The sequence below is a fragment of the Cavia porcellus genome, unplaced genomic scaffold (genome assembly GCF_034190915.1).
Source record: "Cavia porcellus strain 051 isolate PalLab524CR breed Dunkin Hartley unplaced genomic scaffold, mCavPor4.1 scaffold_25, whole genome shotgun sequence".
Taxonomy (NCBI): Eukaryota; Metazoa; Chordata; class Mammalia; order Rodentia; family Caviidae; genus Cavia; species Cavia porcellus.
The window spans coordinates 44,062,113-44,084,268 of NW_026947508.1; the positions used below are offsets into that span (position 1 = coordinate 44,062,113).

General features: G+C 33.2%; 1 protein-coding gene across 5 annotated transcripts in view; it reads right to left on the reverse strand.

Moving 5' to 3' along the window:
• The window catches only part of Agbl4 (AGBL carboxypeptidase 4), a 1,435,759-nt gene that overhangs the window by 1,138,199 nt on the left and 275,404 nt on the right, over positions 1 to 22,156 (reverse strand). For all 5 annotated transcript variants that reach the window (XM_063236476.1, XM_063236477.1, XM_063236475.1 and 2 more), the window contains one exon: positions 17,140 to 17,264. In XM_063236476.1, the coding sequence (XP_063092546.1) occupies positions 17,140 to 17,264 (125 nt within the window). The remainder of the gene's footprint in view (positions 1 to 17,139; positions 17,265 to 22,156) is intronic.

Here is a 22,156-nt window from a genome sequence, read left to right on the forward strand (position 1 = left end):
ACATAACTTAGTGTTGATGCCGAAACACAATAAAAGGTGAAATATGACTATTCCATTTGGAGGTTCATTTTACAATCTTAATGAAAATGCAAAGATTTATTCCACTTTACATAAGTTGGCAGCATGATGTGGTTTTGTTGTATTTTTACCACTCATTAAATGGAAGCTTTTGGCTATCATAACAGGTTTATGAAACTTATTAAACTAAGATGAGTTTTTCCTATATAAGTCTAACCTTAAGGTTAGAATCAAACATTATGTTCACTATGAAACTTTCCATTACCTGGTCAAACTAAAAGTGTTAAGCTTTCAAAATAATTTAATTATATTCTTAGTGCATTGCTTTATCGGATTTCATGGTATTAGCTTCATCCTCATAGCTACAGTGCAAGCTAGGAATGCAAATGGAGAACATTACATGCAATACCTTCATTCACAGTGAATATAAAGATATTTACGAATAAATAAAACTACTCTCTGTACTACACTCCAATTTCAATCAATAATTACATATTTAATAAATAATCTTTCAACAATCAGGTTGATATAGAATCATTTGACCCAAACTATACATTTAAGATTCAGTGTCACTATCTCAGTATCAAAAATACTAATTTTGTTTAGTAATAAGGTTTATTCACTTCCAAAACTTAACAATAAACAAAATTAATGCTTTTAATATTTATTTTCTTAGCATTATTTCCTCACTAGAATTTTACCATAAATTCAACATCTCTTTTTATGCCATTTTATATTCAGTGCCTTACAAATATTAGATGTTTAATAAATACATCAAGCAAATATTTTCTGAGATTGTACAATATATGAGGGATTACTCTTTATGATCACTAATTTAATTCAAGTTTAATAACCATAATTATTCATTTATTTAAAAATAATTATTTCAATCAGTATCACTTCCTATGCAAACTGAGAGTCAAATAGGTTAAATAACTAACTGAAAGTCAAAAACTAGGAGGTAGCTAAGCTTGAATTGAAATTTAGTATTATTTAATTATATTCTCTCTTACATGGTGCAGCCTAAGCATTCACTACATACTCAGGTAAATTCAGTGAGAAAAAGTGGCTCAGCTTCCTTGCTGTCAACTTTATTCTTTTGCTGTTTAATGGAATTGGGTAATTAAGAACACTAAACACCTAATCAATAATTTTTAAATGAAATCAATTAATATTACTCAGAAGAAAAGGTAGCCAAACAAAGCCATTTTTTCAAACATGTTTTTGTAACGTGACCTAAGTACTGTTGGATAATCAAATACTGTGTTTAAGAGAAAAGACATTTTAGTTTGAGTAAAAAGGATAAAGAGAATTATATTTTGTTGTCTAATTATCTTGTGCATTCATACATTAGTATTATCATTTAATGAAATAAGGTTAATTATAATTTCCATATATTGAACAAAAAATTCATGAATCAAGTCAAATCTTGTATTTCAAAAACCACAAATTAAAATACTTAGATTTACATCTGTATTGTTTTACATATTACAAATTAAAAATAATTTAGAAAAATGCATCATAATCAGTTACATGGCTAACTTAAACAAGGTATCAACATCAAATGTAATTATTCTGCACTCCTTTTATAATATAATTCAAGGGAGGAACAGAAATATTGAAACAAGAGAAATACTGGCATAAAAATGAGTTTGAAACACTACTTTTAACAGACAAAAAGACACAGGAAAAAAAATAAAAAGCAAAAGAGACAAACAAATAACAAATCTAAAATAATAACAACATAGGCTTTCAAAACAAGATAATAGGAATTTAACAATGGTTGTTATATTGCATGTTGTTATCTTCAAAATAGTTGCTTAGATATAGATGGATATAGACATGAAAAACTGATTTAATCATGTGAGTATTAAGTGTTGTTTTCCAAGAACTAGTAGAATTAGTAGTATGGTCATCTTAGCTATCTTATGTATTTATACACAAATTTATATTGTCTTTTTTTCCTTTCCCCTTTGTTCTTTCCTCCTTTCCCCAACCCAGTTACTTTCCCCCTTTGAGCAGTTTCTGACCTTTACACAATATTTACTGTAGATTTTGGATTTTATTTGATCTTTTGATTTCTTACAATAGGGAGACAAGATGGTATTTACATATGTGAGTTTGATTTATTTCACTTATGAATATGATCTCAAGTCATGTTTATTTACCTTTTAAAGCCTTGATGCATTTCTTTCTTTATATCTGAGTAGTACTCCATCATAAAAAAATACCATATCTTTTTACCAATTCATCATTTGATGGGCATTTGGATGTTTCCAAGATTTGGCTATTACAAATTGTGCTGCTGTAAACATGGGTGCACATATATCACTGTGGCGTGAAGGTTTCAATTCTTCTAAGAAAATGCCCAGAAGCCAAGATAGCTGTGTCAAATGGGACCTCAAATCCTTTTTGAGGAAACTCCACACTGATTTCCATAGAGACTGCACCAGTCTACACTCCCACTAACAGGAAAGAAGACTTTTTTTTTTCTGCACAGCCCCTTCAGCATTTGTTATTGATTGACTTCTTGAACTTGGCCATGGTTTCTGGAGTGAGATAGAATCTCAGTGTTGTTTTAATTTGCATTTCTCTAATAACCAATGATGCTAAATAGTTTTTCTTATATTTATTTGCCATTTGAATTTCTTCATCTAAGAAATGTGTTTTCATCTCAGATGCCTATTTTTGGATTTGGTCTTTGAATTTTGGCACCCTGATATATTTTTTAGTTGATTATATATTCTACATAGAAGTACTTTGTCTGAGGGATGGTTGACTAAGACTTTTTTTCCCAATTTGTGGGTTTACTTTTCACTCTGTTGGAGATTTTTTTTTTTTTTTTTTGGCATGCAAAAACTTTTGAATAAGACAAGATCCCAGGTGTTGATTTTGGAAAGTATTTTCTGAACAGTTTGACTTTTGTTCATGAACTCTCTGTCTACCTCTATGTCATCAAAATTTCTACCTACTTTGTCTTCTAACAGATTTAGTGTTTCTGTTTTAAGATTTAGACATTTGATCCATTCTGACTGTAGTGCATAATGGTAGACATTAGTCTAGTTTTAGTTTCTGACATATGGAAAGCCACTTTTTCCAGGACCACTTATTAAAGAGGCTAGCTTTCTTCCAGTGAATGTGTTTGGCCCTTTTGTCAAAGATAAGGTGGCTAAGTGTATTTGTATTTATGGGTGTATCTTCTAATCTATTCCATTGATCTTTAGCTGTTATTATCCCAGTAGCTTATCACAGGAGCTTCACAGTATAATTTTAAGTCAGGGATTATGATGCCTCCTATCTTGTTTTTGTTGCCCAGAATTCTCTTTGCTGTTCTATGTCTTTTCTAGTTCCAGATGAATTTTATGAACATTTTCTCTATATGTGTGAGGTATGCTAATGGAATTTTGATTTGAATTGCATTAAATCTGAATAACAATTTTTGGAGAATGACAATTTTCATGATATTTGTTCTTCCTATTCATGAACAAGGAATGTCTTTCCATTTTTTGAAATCCTATTTGATTTCTTTTTTCAGAGTAATGTAATTTGTAATGTATAGATCTTTCATTTTCTTTGTTAGATAAGTATTTCTTTCTTTTTTTGGATGCTATTGTAAATGTGTGATTTTCCCTTATTTCTCTCTCAGTGAGTGTGTTGATTGTGTATAGGAATGTTACTGATTTTTGAGTATTAACTTTGTATCCAGCTACATTACTGAACTTGGTTAGTACATCTACAAGTCTTTTAATGGAGGTTTGGGATCTTCTATGTAGACTACCATGTCACTTGCAAAAAATAATTTCACTTCTTCCCTTTTCTAACCTTATTGCTTTTAAGTTTTTTCTCTTGTTAAATTTCTCTGACTAATGTTCCTAGAATTATATTGAATAGGAGTGGTAATAATGGATATTCTTGTCTTATTCCTGATTTTATGTTGAAAGTTTTAAGTTTTTGTCCATTTAGTAAGATATTGACTGTTGGTTTATCATATATGGCTTTTATCAGATTGAGATAGAACCCATCTATTCTGATTTTCCATAGGGTTTTTACCATAAATGACTGTTGAACTAGGTCAAAAGATTTTTCTGTATCTATTGAGATAATCATATGATTCTTGTCTTTGGCCCTGTTTATATGGTATATTACAACCATCATGCATTCCATGAACGAATCCCACTTGATCATGGCGTTTAATCTTGTTGATGATTTGCTGCATTCTGTTTACCAGTATTTTATTAAGGATTTTTGCCTTTATGTTCATTAGGGAGAGTGGCCTGTAATTCTCTTTTTTGATTGGTTCTTTCTCTGACTTTGGTATTAGGGTAATATTTGCTTCCAGGAATGAGTTGAGGAGACTTGCTTCCTTTTCAATTTCATTGAAGAGTTTGTGGAGTTTTGGCATTAATCTTTGCTGAATTTCTTGTAGGATTCAGCAGTGAATCCATCAGGTTCTGGGATTTTCTTTGTTGGTAAGGTTCTAATTACATTTTTACTTTCATTTACTGAAATTGGGTTATTCAGCAGTTTTACATGTCCTTGATCCAGCTTTGGTAATTCATATGTTTCTAGGAATTTGCCCATATCTTCTACATTATTGAAGCTAAGCAAAGGTTTGTGTATAAGGTATTGATAATCTGTATTTCCACAGGGTCTGCAGTCATTTGATCCTTTTCATTTCTTATTGTGTGGATTTGAGTTTTTTCTTTCCTCCTTTTGATAAGCTGGATAGGGGTTTATTAATTTTATTTATTCTTTCAAAGAACCAACTCTTCAATTCAGTAATTCTTTGTATTGTTTTCTCAGTTTCAAATGCTATGATTTCTTCTCTGATATTTATAATCTCCTGCCTTCTTTGAGCTTTGAACTTCATTTTTTTCTTTTTCTAGAGTTCTGAACTTCCAGGACTTGGCAGCTAGCCCAGATACACCCTTATAGTATGGTACCATGGCTTTGTGCCTGGCTGTGTGGAGTTCACAGCCTCCAGGACTCACCCAGCTAGCCGATGTGAACTCCCAAACTATGGCCCTGGGGACTTGCACCTGCCCGTGTGGAGTTTAGAACCTCCAGACTGTGCTGATACACTAATTTTTAAGGTCAAAATCATCTACCAAAATTTCTATATGAAACACCACCAGTTAAGGACAAGCAAAGTCCCTGCAATGTATAAGTTATGAGAATAAAATATGAAAAAGCTATATATTCTAAATTAAAATCTGAGCACACCTTAAAGAAGGGACAAAGTAAGTAGCATGTGGAAAGCAAGAAGATTTGAATATAAGGTCAGCTCTGCCATAAACTAGATGTATGACTTTGAGTCAATCACTTCATCATTCTGAACTTCAAGTACTTCATTTAAAAGAAAAAATACAAAATTTTTAAGATGAAGCACGTGAATATGGAGGCTACAAGGCAAACAGGGAAAAGTATTAGAAGAATTTTAAGTTTTCATAGATGGCTACAGTCCTACCTTTCAGTTAACTATCTAACCTTTATGTCTCTTTTTCCTAATTAATAATGATACCTCACAATGTTATTATTTAATACTTCACGGTGTTATTATTTAGATTAGTGATATAATTAAATATATGTGAATGTGTTGATGTCTCCTATGCCAAATCATAGTTTCAATAAAAGAAAATCACCATGTTACTCTAAGAACAGAATCTTCAGGTTATAACAAATGGAGTCTCAGCTTATTGATATCAGCAAGATGTTCACAGGAAAAAAAAAAGGACTTTCAAGTACTCTTTATCCCCTCCCAAGAACTAAGAAAACAAATGAGAGATTGTGGTCCTTTCACATAAGACCAAAATAAGAAAAGATGCATTAAAGAGGGTAAGAAAGACATATTTACCTTACTCATGCCAGCAACCCCTCAAAAACCAGGTAGCATTGTATCCTCTACTGGGGGAAAAGAAACAGAAGATAACAGATTTTGCTGTCTCTTATTCCAACACTTGCCACCTCTGTAAAACTCACTCTCATATCTGCATAAGCCCCAGATACCACACAGCATCTGAGAACTAAACCTCTAACCCTTCCCTGGTACAAGGAAGTCAAAATCTCGAAGTCTCAGTTTCACAGTTGGTCTTTGGAAATCTGCTACTGCCTGGCTTGTCCCAGTGATCGCAGGCTCAGTGCCATGCCAGTCTACAAAGTATTATTTATCAAACAGCACCCATGGATCCAGTCTCCAGGCTAGCTCATAAGAATGTAAGCTCTAGGCCCATCCAAATCCAGGCACAACTCTCTGGATGAAATTCCAAACTTCTCCAGGTTTCAGGCCAGCTCATAGCTCCAGCAGACCTAGGATCCAGAAACATTCTGGTAGATCATCATGGTGCCAGACTACTTCTTCAAACTGATAAGATATTCAAATGGTCAGTAGGTATGTATATGGAAAACAAAGCTCAACATCATGGAAGTACAAATTAAAACCACAATGAAATATCACTTCACACCTGTTAGGATGGCTATTAACAAAAAGACAAACAATGACAAGTATTGTTAAGGAAATGAAGAAAAGAGAATTCCTGCACACTCTTGTTTTTGAATATAATTATAGCCATTAGGAAAACAGTATGGGGCCAATTCAAAAAATTAAAATAAGAACTACCATGAACCAGCAATGCTAATATTGAGAACAACTCCAAAGGAAATGAAATCAGCACATTGAAAAGATCCCAATTTTATTGCAGCATTATTCATATAGCAGAGATATGGAATCAACCTAAATGTCTATCAATAAATGAATAGATAAAATGTGGTGTATATATGCTAGCAAGATACTATTCAGCCTTTAAAAAAGATAATCCTGTCATTTGCAATATAGATGAGCCCAGCAAACATTATGTTAAGGACATATTACATTATGTAAATGAGGCGGGTATTTAAAAAACATATATAGCCGAAGATTTAGCTAAGCAGCACAAGGGTCTTCCTAGTAAGAGCAAGGTTATGAGTTTGATCCTTGGTACAAAAAAAAAAAAGAAAAAAAAAACACATACCAAAAAAGCAAAACATGCACAACATGATCTTATTTATGTGGATACTAAGCTGAATTTATAGAGGTAGGGAGTAGAGTAGTGGTTACCAGTGTCTTGGGAGCAGGAAATGTTGGGAAGATCGTCAATGGATAGAATAGTTCAGTTAGAGGAATCAAATTAAAAGATCTACTGTCTACTAGGTGACAATAGTAAGTAATGTCACATGTCATATAACAATGTCTCAACAACAAAGTTCACATTAGAGAATGGTCACATAAGGCAGTGGTCTATAAGATCATATTACCTAAATAAACATCTTAATTTGTATAAGTGTATTCCATAATGTTTGAACCACAACAAAACAAGCTAATGGTTCAAATCTCAGAATGTATCCCTTTCATTAAATAACTAGTGACCAGTAAGAGAGTGGACTTTTTAGAGCTTCTCTATTGAATATCTGGAACATGCAGTAGGTATTCCAGAATGATTATACCTTAGCAGTACAGCTAAACTACCACCACTACATTAGGACTGCCTTTTTAAAAACTTTTAAATAGCCTCAAAATCAATCAAGCTGTTTCACAAGTAATAGCCTGCCAGAAAAAAATATGCTAAGTACTTCACACTAATCACAATTCTCAAGCCTAATAAAAAATTACAATATATGCAAAGAAAACAAAAAATGTGACCCACTGAAACATGGAAAAAACCAATAGGAAAATATCTAGAAAGGCAAAGATAAAAGGTTCACAGACAAGGTTTCTACATAGTTACAATTAATATATTATTTATTGTAAGTAAGTTCAAGGATTTAATCAAAACATAATCATGATGAGAAAAATAGATGATACAAAAATTAACTAGCAAGAAGCTCTTCCATATTGATGGGGAGAATTTAAAGGATACAATCATTTTTGGAGTAACAGAAGTATTTCATAGTTTCATTGTGGTACAGTTTAATCTAGTTGTTTAAAAATTACATCTTAACAAGTGAGTGTAAATAGTAAAAGTATAATGACAAAATAAAATGATGCTTCAGGAAAAATAGAAAATCAACAATGCTTAAATCAAACTTTCTTCTCCTAGTGTTCATACGCAGCCTTGTAACTAAACAAGAGAGGTAAAAATCAAACATGCTCACACTAGTTTTATGTCTTTAATGTCCTGTCTATACATCTCAATATTACATTATTATTGGTCAGAAATCATAGATTTCACTAAAGTTCATTTACTCTTTGATAAATATGCTGCGCCTTGCTTTACTTCAAGGAACATATTCCCATCAGTTTCAGCTGATGACCTTGCATTATATTTCACTGAGAGAAGTGAAAACTAAAGCAAAAAAACGTAGACATTTATTTCTAATATCTGCTCCAACTTTCTCCTTTGTCCAAAGTGTTACTATGCAATAGTATCGGTGCCTTATCTAAGGTCAATCTATCAATTTATGAGCTAACTCCTCTTAATACTTAAGAACATCATTCCATAATTACTCCCATTCACTCACTCTCCATCATTTGCTGTGCACTAGATCATTCCAATCATGAGATAAGCATGCTGTTTCTCTCATCTAATCATCGTTTTCTTGCTCCTGCTTCTACCAGCTACCATCTATTTCTTTGTTCTCCTTTGAAGCAAACTTCAGGGGGAAAGTGTTTCTTGTAGTAGCTGTCCTCAATCTCCTTTTCCTATCTTCTCTTATGCCTTCTCTACCACTCTAACAAAACTGTTTTGTCAAAGTCATCAATGAGGGCCATAATTCCAAATATAATCATCAATTCTGAGTCCACATCATACTTACTTGACTGACAAATAGCATTTATATGATGTACAGTATACACTTGTTCCAATTCAGTGTTCACAATCTCAGTAGTTCGCAGATTTTTCCTTAGAATCTAACTAATAATTGTTCTGGGAAAGCCTGGAAATTTTGCAATGCAAATATCCTCTGCAACTTTATTTTTTTTGAGGGGGTTGCAAGTAGCTAGTCCAAGAGCTTTATTCTGTTCCTCTTGCTGCTAATAGGCTGTTGCCTTGTAACCCATCTCCTGCAGAAACAAAGGCATTCCTGCATCATAAAAGTTTATTCTAGCAGGTGTAGCTATCTTTAGTTCCTTTTTGTTCTTAAAGATCTAAGATTCCTAAGATGGTGCCAAAGTGCCCAAGGCTTTATTAATACAGTATTTTATTATATTAAATTACATAACTGTGGGAGACATAGCATATTTAGGGTTTAAACTATAAACATAGGCATTTATAGGCATTTTTCTGACCTTATCTGAAATTCAGTTTTCCACAATTTGTGAATACTCTAGGGATGTAATGCCCATGAATTTTGGGGGAGTACTCTGTACCACTCACTTTTCCTTCAAAAACTCTTCATTTCCCTTTCAGGATAATGCAAGCTTTTGGATTTCTTTCTACTAACAATCTGGCTTTTCTCCATTTCATTTGCTGGTTCATTGGTCAGGAAATATTTGGATTTGCTTCTGGTCCTCTTCTCTATGTATGAAATATCTTGTTGGTGATACAGTCTTATTCTTGTTTAAATACTGTCTATATGCCAGCGTTTCCAAATGTATTATCTCTGATCCTGACTTCTCTTTCATTCTCCAGACTCACGCACCCAACTGCCTATGCAGTGATTTGAATATGAAAGTATTTGATGTTTAACCCGTCTAAAATTAAACTTGCATCTTTCCTTCAAAATTTACTCCTCTAGCAGCTTTCCTTATCTTTGAAAATTAGATAGCTTTACTCTTCCAAATATGTATGTCAAAAGCCTAAAATCATCATTTTTTGTTTTTGTTTTTGGTACTAGGAATTGAACTCAGGACCTTGTGCTTGCCAGGCAGGCACTGTGCTGCTAAGCTGTACCTCTCTGTTCCTTAAAGTCATGTTTAACAGCTGTCTTCATTGTAAATCTATACAGAACACATCAGGAAGTCCCTTGGTTGTATCTTTAGCCACTTCTCACCACTTAGCCTGCTACCTCAAAAGTTGAAACTACTATTGTATCTCTCTTAGATTACTGTAAAAATCTCCTTACAGTTTCTTCCCTGTTACTAACTTTGGGCTGTGCTATGCTTAGATTCTACTCTCAACCAAGAAACAAGAGTAATTTTAAGACATGGTGCATCATGTGATTACTGGGTAAAGCCTGTAATTTTTTTGTTTCTCAGAGTGTAAGACAGTATCTCTACAATGGATAACCAGATCCAATAAAATCATCACTGTAATCCATAGTCACTTCTGCTTTATCACATATATAGTTCTTTGAAAATATTTTTTATTACTTTCTACCTTGCTTGCTTAGCTCTAATCACACTGATTTCTTTGCCATACCTCCAAAAAGCCTGAAATATTCCAGGCTGTTGTTTTGATTTCCTAGCTGGAATTTTTTTATTATACTGTTTATGATTGTTATTGCTGATGTTGGGGAAATTACTAACTTATGAATTGTGTTAATCTGTTTTTAAAATGCCATAATAAAATGTCATACACAGAGAAGCATACAAACAACAAATATTTATTTCTCACAATAGTGGAAACTGGGAAGTCCAAAATCAAGGAATGGAAAGGTTTCAATTCTAGTAAGGGTCTGACTCCTCATTCATAGATGGCAATTCACAATGTGTTCCAACATGATGAAAAGGAAAAGTAGCCATCTTGGGCCTCTTTTTTAAGGGCTATAATTCTTTAGAAGGACGTTGTCCCATGATTTAATTACATTCAAAAGTCTCCATCTTCTCATACCATTACTAGTCAATTTGAGATTACAATATATCATTTTTGGTGAAAATGTTCAGGTCATACTATACATACTGATATTACACTCTTTAACCCTGCTAAATTCTTGTTTAATTCTAATACTTTGCCTATGGATATTTTTAAGATAATCATGCAACTGCAAATAATTACAATTCCTCTGTCCAGTTATTACTAGCTATTTCTTTCTTGTCATGTTGTACTAATTAGCATCTCCATATAAATGTGAACAGTATATTGGTAAGTCATCCTTTTCTCATCTAATTTTAAAGTGAATGCACTTTCTTTGATGGTTCATCTTGAGTCTTGGGAGAAACTCCTTATCAAGTAAAGAAGTTCCTTTCTCATTAGAGACTTGTATGGGTTTTAGTGTGATTAAGTACTGAATTTTAACTAGTGATTTTTCTGCCTTTTTAGATGATACTTTAAAAAGCTGTAGAAAATAGAGATTAAAAACAGTAATCTCTGAAGACAAAATAATCTTTTTTCAAAAATAAATAGAAAGCAAACAGAAGTAAAAATGTCAAAAAATTTCATAGTAATTCTTTTTATTAGGATTACGATTTTGAAGGTGCTATTGTTTTTGTTGTTTCCTGCTTTTAGCGTTTACCTATACTTCCCAAATTTTACATAGTATAAGTTTCTAACAGTGACTACCTGAGTAAAAATCCTAAATATACCACATACAAATTATGTAGCCTTCAGAAAGCTATTCATTCTTTCTGTTTCTCAATTTCTTCAACATATTATAGAGTGGAAGGTAGTAATAGTACTCACCTCAGAGGATTGAGGATTAAGTTAGCTAAGTAACATAAAGGGCTTAGGATAAAATCTATAACATAAAAATATTCAGTAAATGTTATTACTGTAATAAATTGAATAACACAGAAAATGAGTTTCTGTTCTGTTTTCTAAGAGTATTACAATCTTAGCACTATCAGTAGCAAACATTTACTATTTTTATTTATGAAGAATTATCTTTAGTGCTTTATATGCATTGTCACATCTAATTCTTATATAAACCTTAGTACTACTATTATCTTTCACCCTTATTAAATATTACTAACCTTATTGAATACACAAAGATATTGATAGTATAAAGAAAAGATGCATAAATTTCTCAAGGTTAGAATTTCTTAGGGGCAGATCTAAGCTGTTAGACACAGTTTTGTCTAACAAGAGTCCACTACATTTTGCTTATAATGATGGTGACTGCAGACATTGGAAGGAGGAGGATCAGTGAAAACAGGTGGATAAGGAATAAAGGAAGAATGGAAACAGTAGTCATTTTCTAGCAGTACATTTCTGAAGTCAAATGTAAACACATGATATATGACAATACGTGGTGGTGGTGGTGGTGGTGGTGGTGTGTGTGTATGTGTGTGTGTGTGTGTATGTGTGTGTATTTAAACTATGTTCTTGCTTATAAAAATCCAGGACACTTTTTGAAAGAGGTAAGATATTATATTGCCCAGGATGGAACTGAGCTCCTGACCTTAAGCTATGTTTCTGCCTCTGTCTTTAGAATAGCTGAAACTAGCAACATATATCACCAGGTGTGGCTCAAGAAGTACTACATAATTCTCAATCATAACTCATAGGATGATATGTTGCCATATCTAGATAAAAAAGGACTGATATTTTCAGAAAAAAGCCAAAAAAGTAAATGAATCTATTTGTTGTTTCATGTCATTGCTGGAAAGCAATTAATCCCTTTATGACTAGAAGCCTGATACACAGCATCGTAATTTATTTGAGTGAAGTTTCAAAGAAAATGAGGAGGATGTAAACATTCTACTCTTATGAAATCATATGTAAACATCTGATTTCATAAAATGATTCAAGCAAGAAATTTAGAAAAGACAACTGTTGATAAGACAATGAAACAGAGTAAACTTTCAGGCAACACTTCAGAAACATGCATAAAGGGTCTTTATCATATACATAACTTTTCCTCATAAATTCTCTTCATATAACTTGTCCTAAGGAAGCAAAATTTAATGAGATAATATTTACTTTTTGTTGTTGTTGTTTTGTGAATCAAATCGTAATTTGTGCTTGTCAGGCAGGTGCTGTGCAACTGAACTATCACCTCAGCCACAATATTTCCTACATAAAGATTTTCAGTACATTGCCATTGCAACAACAGAAAATAGAAAACAATCTTTATGCCTAAGAATAATTAATGATCATATAAATGACTGTTGGACAGCCATGTCTATAAGTTTTAATGACACAAAATTGTTTGTGATGATATTTAAGTATTATCTTATTTACTTTATTATTGCTGAGACAAAATATCCAACACCCACAAGTTAAAGAAAGAAAGGTTTATTTAGCTGAAAGTTTTGTACAGGTTTTAGTCCACAGTCAGGTGGCTCCAAGGTAGGGTGGAACGGCAGAGGAGCATGGCAGAGGAAAAACAGTTCATGATATAGCAGGGAGAAGGCAGCAGCAAATTCCTTCTGCCTCCCCTTTTGATTCCATCAAGGCTACAAGCCTATTGGTTGGTTCCACTCACACTCAGGTTGAGTCTTTCCTCCAGTAAATCCATCATCCACACCCAGAATTATGCTAAACCAGTAAGTGGGTTGATCCAATATCACACACACACACACACACACACACACACACACACACACACACGATCCAGTCATTTCTGAAAGCCTCACATACTAGTCCGTGAGGCTTTGGAGGGAAGATATAAGTTATTATAGGTTATTCAGAAGCAAGATAGATAGATAGATAGATAGATAGATACAGATATATAGATATGTATAATTTAATTTTGTCCCAGAAATAACATAGAAAATAAAATAAGCCTAAAAATAAACATGCCAAAGAGTTTATATTCCTTGTTTCAGACTCATAAGATGATAACTATGTGTGTGCATGTTTGTTGTCTACTTCAAACAATTATCTATATTTCACAAATATACTACATTAAGCACTAACTACTTTCATAAGTAGAATGGGGAAGGATAAATTCAAAGAGATAAATATGAAGGAAAAAAGTTTAAATAGTCTAGTTATTCAAACTTATTTACTCTTATTGACTAAAGTTTTACCATGAGTATTTAATAGAAAGATTTGCTTTCATATCACACAAACGTTCTGGTTGCATCAACAATAAATTTCCTCATAGAAATGTTTAGTATCTGTTTTTGAGAGAAAAAATTACTTTTTTATAAAGGCATCAGGATGCTTAGTTTTCATCAACTCTTACAAATTTACTTTTTAACAACTCCTTTTATAGGGGGTTAATATAGAAGTTCTGGGACACAGTTACATAGTCTGAGCTTTAATCACTTTAAAAGCATCAAGGAAAAGAACCACAAAGCTAAAACCTGTGCCTCAACTTCAAGCATTCATTTAAAGGAGTCATTATACAATAACTAATATTTTTTTGTCTGCTAGTATCACGCCCTAAATAAGGACTTTGGCTAGATTACATTTATGCAGCTCTCATTCTAACGGAAATTGAGATGAAAGAAGATTATAGGAAGAGACGTTATTAAAAAAACTCACGAGTCAAACTAATGGTAAAATTCTCTTCTATGTACACAGCCATGAAAACAAATATCCTGTGAGCTAGAGATATATACTGTATCTTTCCAGCAGATCTTCATACCTTTTTGAGACAGATTTCCATGACTGTATAATGTGATTACAGTTGATGCGACAGTGGCCACAGAAAGAGGCTGATAAAGCATTAGGCTCCAGAATACCACATAACCATATTACTGATTTCTAATTGTAACAAGGGTGAGCTATCACTAGATTTGTATACACACACACACACACACACACACACACACACACACAAAGACCTCAGAGAAAAAAAGAAAACCTTAGTTCTAACAACTGTAAAAGAAAGCATCCAAAAACATGTCCAATTCCCTTAATAGAATAACTCCTTATATATCATGTTACTTCCTTATTTAGTTGACAGATAAAATTTCCATAAAGGTTTTGTAGTAGTAACATATAATGTGAAAATTGTAACATTGTGGCTGTGACATTTTAAACAGTGTAAAGATCATCCATTTAAATGAACTAGATGAGTAAATAAGAATGTTTGGAAAATATGAGAAATCTGTACAAAACACTATGTCATGTAGTAGAATTGAAGGAACATATTTCTTCAACTCTCTAAGCACCTCACTTTTATCCCCTTCCTTACAAGCATAAACTATATAAAGACAAGCTTTGTAGAGACTATAGTGAATGCAAAATGAGGCCAGAAATTAACGTAAGCCTAGGTTAAAGAAACAGTGTATTCGCCAAGCTACCTCTAAGTTTCTATTTGGCAAGAGACATACTGAGGATAGTTGATTCTGTTACTTGAAAAGTAAGCAGCTCCATTTCTAGGCATTAGTGGGTTCTTGGATGCTATAGGAGAGCTGAAATATACACATAAAATATGCAAAGAGGAGAAAATTAATCTTTTTTATAAATTTAGAAATCCTTCACAATTATACTACTTTCAAGACATGTTCTCTTCTTTCACATTATTTAACTACACTTCTTTATAATTATTGTTTTCATCAGTATGTATATGTGAAAACTATAAATTATGGATATGTCCTAGGAACTCTGACACAAAAACAAGAAAGCATATGTTTACCTCGTCACAGAATAAGATTCTTATAGGCGATCAGACCAGTGCAGGCGACTAAGGGGTCTGGCTGTGAGTTATACTCTCTAGAGTCAGTAACACATATGTTCGAAAATATATTTTGAGAATGATTGATTTATTTTGTGGGATAAGAAGGGAAATCTTAGGTTTAGGCAAACTTGTACCAGTAAAATTTGGCTTCCTATCGGGTCAGGAGAGCAAGAGAATGATTTCATCTTTGTGAAAAACTGACAAAGTACCTTTTGTCATAGGAAGGTAGGTAAAACCAAGAAGCTAAAGTAGAAGCTAAAGTTGTCTCCTTATGTGGATTTTAACTTTTCTTTTTCTCTCCCAGTCCTAAAATTGTGAGATAGATCTTTGTTAGTGAACAATTCACAGAGATCTCTCCTATGTTTCATTTATTCCAGTTAGCTCCAAAATTTCAGTAATTACCACATACTTCTAGTCCCATGTCAGTTGTATTGCAAAGTATTTTAAGATAACTGGTAATCAAGGTTAGGTGGCTGCACCCTGCTCCCTTTTCCGTGAAGCCAGAATGAGAGGAATAGCACTGTGTGGAGAAATACTAAGAGTCACTAATTTCAGGTACTGAACTGCCTAGTAGAGGATTTAAATTTCATCTGAGGGAAACAGAAATAAGTAATGAGAAAAAAAGAGTCAGCTGATAACTGACTTAAGAGGGGAGGTTAACTCCTCACTTTTTCCTATATGTCGAAAGAAGACAGATGTTTAAGTAACAGGACAATGCTTCATCTACTTAAAATAATCATAAAATTAGAGTGTATGTGAAGTTTGTACATAGTCGTCTATGATCAGCTGTCTCAATATAAAAGTAATAGCTTATTTCCTAGGATTACATTTTCATCACTGTTTATTCATCAATTATATATATATATATATATATATATATATATATATTCTTTTTTTTTTTTTTTTGCCTTCTTGAGACAAGGTCTCATTATGAAGTTCAGGCTGGCCTTGAGCTCACTTTGTAACCCAGGCTGGTCTCAAACTCACAATGATCCTCTTGCCTCAGCCTCCTGAGTGCTGGGACTACAGGAATGCACCACCACACCCAGCTTCAATAATCTTTCATGCAAAAGAAGACTTGAAAATGATTACAAAAATGAACTGAGAAATGGACCTGAAGAAATCAGAGTTACAGGCAAATTAATATATTGACAATTTTAACAATGCTAGTACCCAGGAACACAATCACAAAAAGTTATCTAGTCACTAAAGACAAGTGTAAAATAGACTCTGAGTTTCCCAGTAGCCAAAGCAAAGAGAAAATTGAGAAATTATGTAAAACAATGTTGTCTTAAAAATATAAACAATACAAAAGAAAAGTTGATTTTTAAATAGGGACCTCTGAGAAGTGTCTCTCGTGGGTCTTTACAAAGAAGATATATAGAGAACTGTACCTATGGAAACATAATAGTAAGTCACTTCCAGTGTGTCTTTATAATGTCCTTCAGGGAAGCCTAGCCATCATGCCAATGGTTAAATCAATAAAGAGTACTTTATCCTTAGACAAAATATTTGGTTATTTAATAACCATCAGATAATAAAAGTCGGTATGCTTTACCTATCTCTCCATATCTCTTGAAACAAATCATTGTTATAGATTTCAAAACTATATTTTACTATAGTCATTATTTTGATCATTGTGAAGTAAGGATATTCTTCTTATCCAAACTATAAGATGGTATCCATTATTTCTCTCACCTGTGATTCTTTTACATTTTCAACAGTAAAGTTGAACCAAACTCGGAAGCGTGGATTACAGGTATCCGGCCTAATGAACAGATCATACTCAAACTCAGAGACCTGGTCCACCCGGCCAAGGTTACCTGGTAATAAAAAATTAAGAGAATTCTGTTTTAATAGAATGACATGCAGTTCAATGACACAGATCTTTAAATATTGTGAACTATGTTTTGGTTTTCATCATCAGGCGGTACTAATAGGTTCAGCCCTCATTCTGTAAGGCCACAAACTCTAAATCAGCTCAGAGCAAAGAAGGATTTCAGTTAGCCTAGGTTGTGACACAAGCATCTTTGTTTGGCCCTTTGTTGTAATTAAGAACTGCAAGGAAAATAATCACATATAAAGACACATAATTTATGGAATTGTTATTTTATGATACCCAAAGAGTTAAATACAAGAAGTGCAGGAAATCTGTCCATGCACTAAGACCCAAGTAATCCAGCTGAGGGCAAGGATCCTATGGTAATATCCTGCATGAGTTCAATTGAAAAGCTACAGTCCATGAAAATGCCTCAGGAGTACAACTGGAGGCTTAGAGTTCACAACAATGATTTATTCAAGTCTGTTTCATGGGTCTGCACTGGGAAGGCCCCAAGGTCAGCAGTGGAAGCTAGAAAGTCTGCGACAGCAGGATGAAGGATCTGTGCCTAGCAGGCTGTGAGATCTATACTTGAGCCAGGAAGTAGCGCTCAAAGTAAGGACCAGAGTTCCCCTAAAAAGTACCACAGCCATCCTCAGAGACAATAAGTTCCTGAGCTCCTCTGACAATAAACACAGCTGAGTTCATATCAGGAAGCCAACATGAGAAGCTTCTCCTAGAGATTAAACAGGGTACCATCTTCTCCTCTGGAGCCAGGAAGCAATTCTCAAAGTAAGAGCTCCCCCAAAGTGAACTACAGCCATTCTTGGCAATAAGGTCCTGAGCTCCTTTGATGATGAGAACAGCCAAGTTCATATCAGAAAGAAGCTGAGCAAGCTTCTCCCAGAGAACCCACAGCAACAGCAGAACCAACAGCATCAATCAACAACTATCACTCTTCCTCTCCAGGTTTCCTTTATATGCTGGCAACAATCCTAAGGTGGCCATCTAATTCAGCACCACGCTGATTTAGTTCGAGTGATGTTTAAATTGACCATCAGTTTTCAGTTCACCAGGAACTTGGTTACTTGCTTCTACTTCCCTCAGCTAAAATTTAAGTCCTGTGTTAAGCACTGTCAGTGCCTGGAATTAGGGATACTTATGCAGAGAGACTACAGAGGTGGAGGATTAGTTGAGAAAATGGGATTTAAGACAAAGGATATAAAGTTGCAGATATGAAGTAAGAATAGATTTAGATATTTAATGTACATCATAAGGATTTAGCTAACAATTTGGTACTCTATACTGGAAATTTGCTAGGACAGATTTTAGGTCAATGATAGTGAACCTTTTAAGGACTAAGTGATGAACTATAACACAATACTCACTTATTTATTGCAAGGTGTCAACACTGCAATTAAACCTGAATACTAAGGAGTTAGTTTAGAAAAAGCAAATCATACATTAACATCTCTTGTCTTAAAAGAAAAACAACATGTGTGCCATAGGTTTGCCCACCACTGTTTTAGATGTTCTTACCACATATACACAAATAAAAAGAAAAAAAAATAGATACTATGATATGTTAATACACTTGACCTTGATAATTGTCTAAACATATATATAACAAAAGATCATACTATATACTCAAAATATATTATAAAATATCTCAAGTAAAAGATAAAAATTTTATTATAGATATAAAAACTATATATTGTAAACAAAACCTTACATTTGAGTGCACAGAAAGACAGAAAATAAAAGAATGAAAAAATTTAACAGGAAGGCTCAAGGAACAGAAAAAATAATGCAGCTACACTTATATAAAATAAAAGACTTCAAGAAACATTTACCACAAAGGCTAATTCATATTTTACAAAAGAGTTATTATACCAAGAACGTTTTAAGATAAAAGTCCTAAGATAATATAATTTATATATCCATAAAACATATTCAAAACACAAAAGATACAATCTAGAATCTTAGAAGCTTAACACATTAATGTTTCTAAATAAGAAAATTCCCCCAGTTATGCAGAAAATACTGAACAAGTTAAAGGCATGATTAATAATACTCATAATATACAACATAAAATTAAAACTTATTTATAAACACTTGACTTTTGTAGAGTTAAATAATCTAAATTTATTTTAAATGAACATCATACATGTCTCAAAATTATATTCTGGCATACAGAGAAAGTTCCTACAAATTTCAAAAGACTGGTATCATATTATGTATGTTCTTTTATCACAATAATATTATCAATGGATTATCTTAAATATGAAGGAATAAAATGTGAAATACAACTAAATACAAAAATAAATATTTCAATTACAGAAGTTTATATCTGTAAAGAGACATATATATATATATATATATATATATATATATATATACTTCCATGTAGATAGAAATAGATCATTGATTTTCACTGACTTATAAAAGTCAATGCTCTGAGAGAGAAAATAATTAAAAGTAGAAAATATTAAAATTTTAATATTTTAGAAAATTTTAATATTTTAGAAAATATTAAAAGTAGCTTTAAAAACTAAAGCTTTTCAAAGCAAACAATAAAAACAGAAGCAACAAAATAGCACAGAATGTTTTTAATATACGTCTTAAATTTAAAATACAAAAGTTGGTTGTGTTTTCTAATAAAGATTTTTAATATTAACAAATTCTAACTACTCAATCAGAAAAACAAACCTTCTGTTGATGTTAGGAATGAACAAAAGTGACATCAGTGAGATGACTGAAAGGTCCCAATCCTCATACCAACACTAACACTGATGTAAGAACCATCCACGGACAAAGATCCTTTACAAGAGCTCCAGAATCCAAGTATTAGGCTACAAAACACTAGTCAAACATAAAGTTGGTAAAAGTATAAAAAGGATAGAATATTAGTTTCACCATATCCCTATCACCCTTCTTCCAAAGCAGCACTGCGCCAGGCAGAGAAGACCCTCTCAGACTATAATTTCTCATATGGGAAATAGTGAAATGAACTCCTAACTTCCTGAATCTGTGGGGTCTCTAACTGAGCAATACATTTTTGTCATATTTGGAACACTGAGAGAGTCACCACAATTAGATAACCTGAAAGAAGCTAAGAACAAAGAAAATCATTGATGGTTCTCAACAAGAGAAAGAACTTCAATAACCAGTTTGCATTCCTGGCAATATGGACCCATCAGCCCACAGAGTCCACAATCAGGCCATCAGTGGACATAGTCAAATGGACATAGTCAGCATAGGCTGACTATTGAAGGGCTTTCTCTGCTCGGTTTGTAATGACTGAGAAAAGTGACATCTTAAAATGGAGACATGTCAACATATAAACATAAGGTACTACGATCACAAAAACAGTTAGGGAAATATGATCCACCACCAATAAAAATAAATAAATAAAACTTCCGTAACCAACTGTAAATAGAGATCTGTGAACTACTAACAAAGAATTCAAAATAATTAAACAAGTTCAATGAGTAACATAAGAATACAAATTGAAAACTACATGATATCAAGAAAATTATACATGAACAAAATCAGGAATTCATCAGAGATTTATAAAATTGTTACAAAACAATCAAAAATAAATTCTGGAGATGAAGAATACAATAACTCAGCTGAAAAGTTCAACTGCAAACTTTAAAAGCAGTGTCAATCAAGCCGAAGGAAAAAACCAGCAAATGTTATTTAAAATCATTAATTTATTAAAGACAAAAAAAGCAAATATACAGGACTTGTGAACAATGAAGCACACCAATATATGCAAAATATGGGATGGTACTGGACCTGGTCATCTCGAATGCCTCACCATTTCAGGTTGCTTAAGTGCTTATTGCTCACCAAGTCAGATTAATCTAACATTGATTGGGTTGCCATAATCACTGAGTGATTATATTTTAGCAGCAATCCTACTACTCTACGTTAGCAATTTTATATTCAACTTTTCTATGGACTAATGAGTCCATGTCTACAGCTTGGGTTGGGGCCAAAACCTGTACATTTGTGAAAAAAACATACCTCCATATTTCTATAGGATAGTTGTCCTAATGTGAGGGAGTAAATGGTACAGAGTTCATTGTGTTCTTCCTTCATGTAGACTTTTGCACATTTGCTGTCATATCAGGGGTCCTCAGAGAGGTTTTCCCAGTATAGATTATTGTTCTCTTTGTCATTCTGCCACCCACCATACAAGACTCTGCTATGTTGTCCAACTATGGCCACAATTCAAGAATTACTCAGTCATTCTACTTAATGCCCACTGGTTGCTCTGATTATTTTTGTCTCAAACCAGTCAGGGTCAGTGGCAGGTCATATTACAGTAACATCCAGGTACGTGAGTCCCCCTTGCATGGCTTATCTGTACACCAAGCATTTTAAGCTATAGAGGCCACCTCTTTTGCACTAGTGCAATCAGAGGCAAGAAGGCAGCAATCTGAATTGGGAAGGCATTTCATAAGTAACCAAGCCCAAATCTATTCATAGTTTGGAAGGCAATAAGCTATTGGAAATAACACTATGATGCTATAAATGTGCATGCTAACTATTTAAAGTAAGGGTCTGTGCTACATGCTGGTGAAATAGGCTGTCCACCCTGAAGTTTAGAGGTAGGCTGGTTCTATGACTGATAAAATCTTGACTAGTAGCTCCACCTATGATGATGCATTGCATACTACTAGCAACTGCTGTTCTAAGAGGTGTGTTAATTTTAGCAGTCTTCCAAATTTTGAGATAAAAAACTCAGAGGTAGCTTTTTTCATTGTATTTATTCTCAGATAACTTAATTCATTCCAAACTCATGAACAAAATCAGGAATTCAACATAGATTTTAAAAACTGTTACAAAACAATAAAAATTAATTCTGGAGATGAAGAATATAATAAC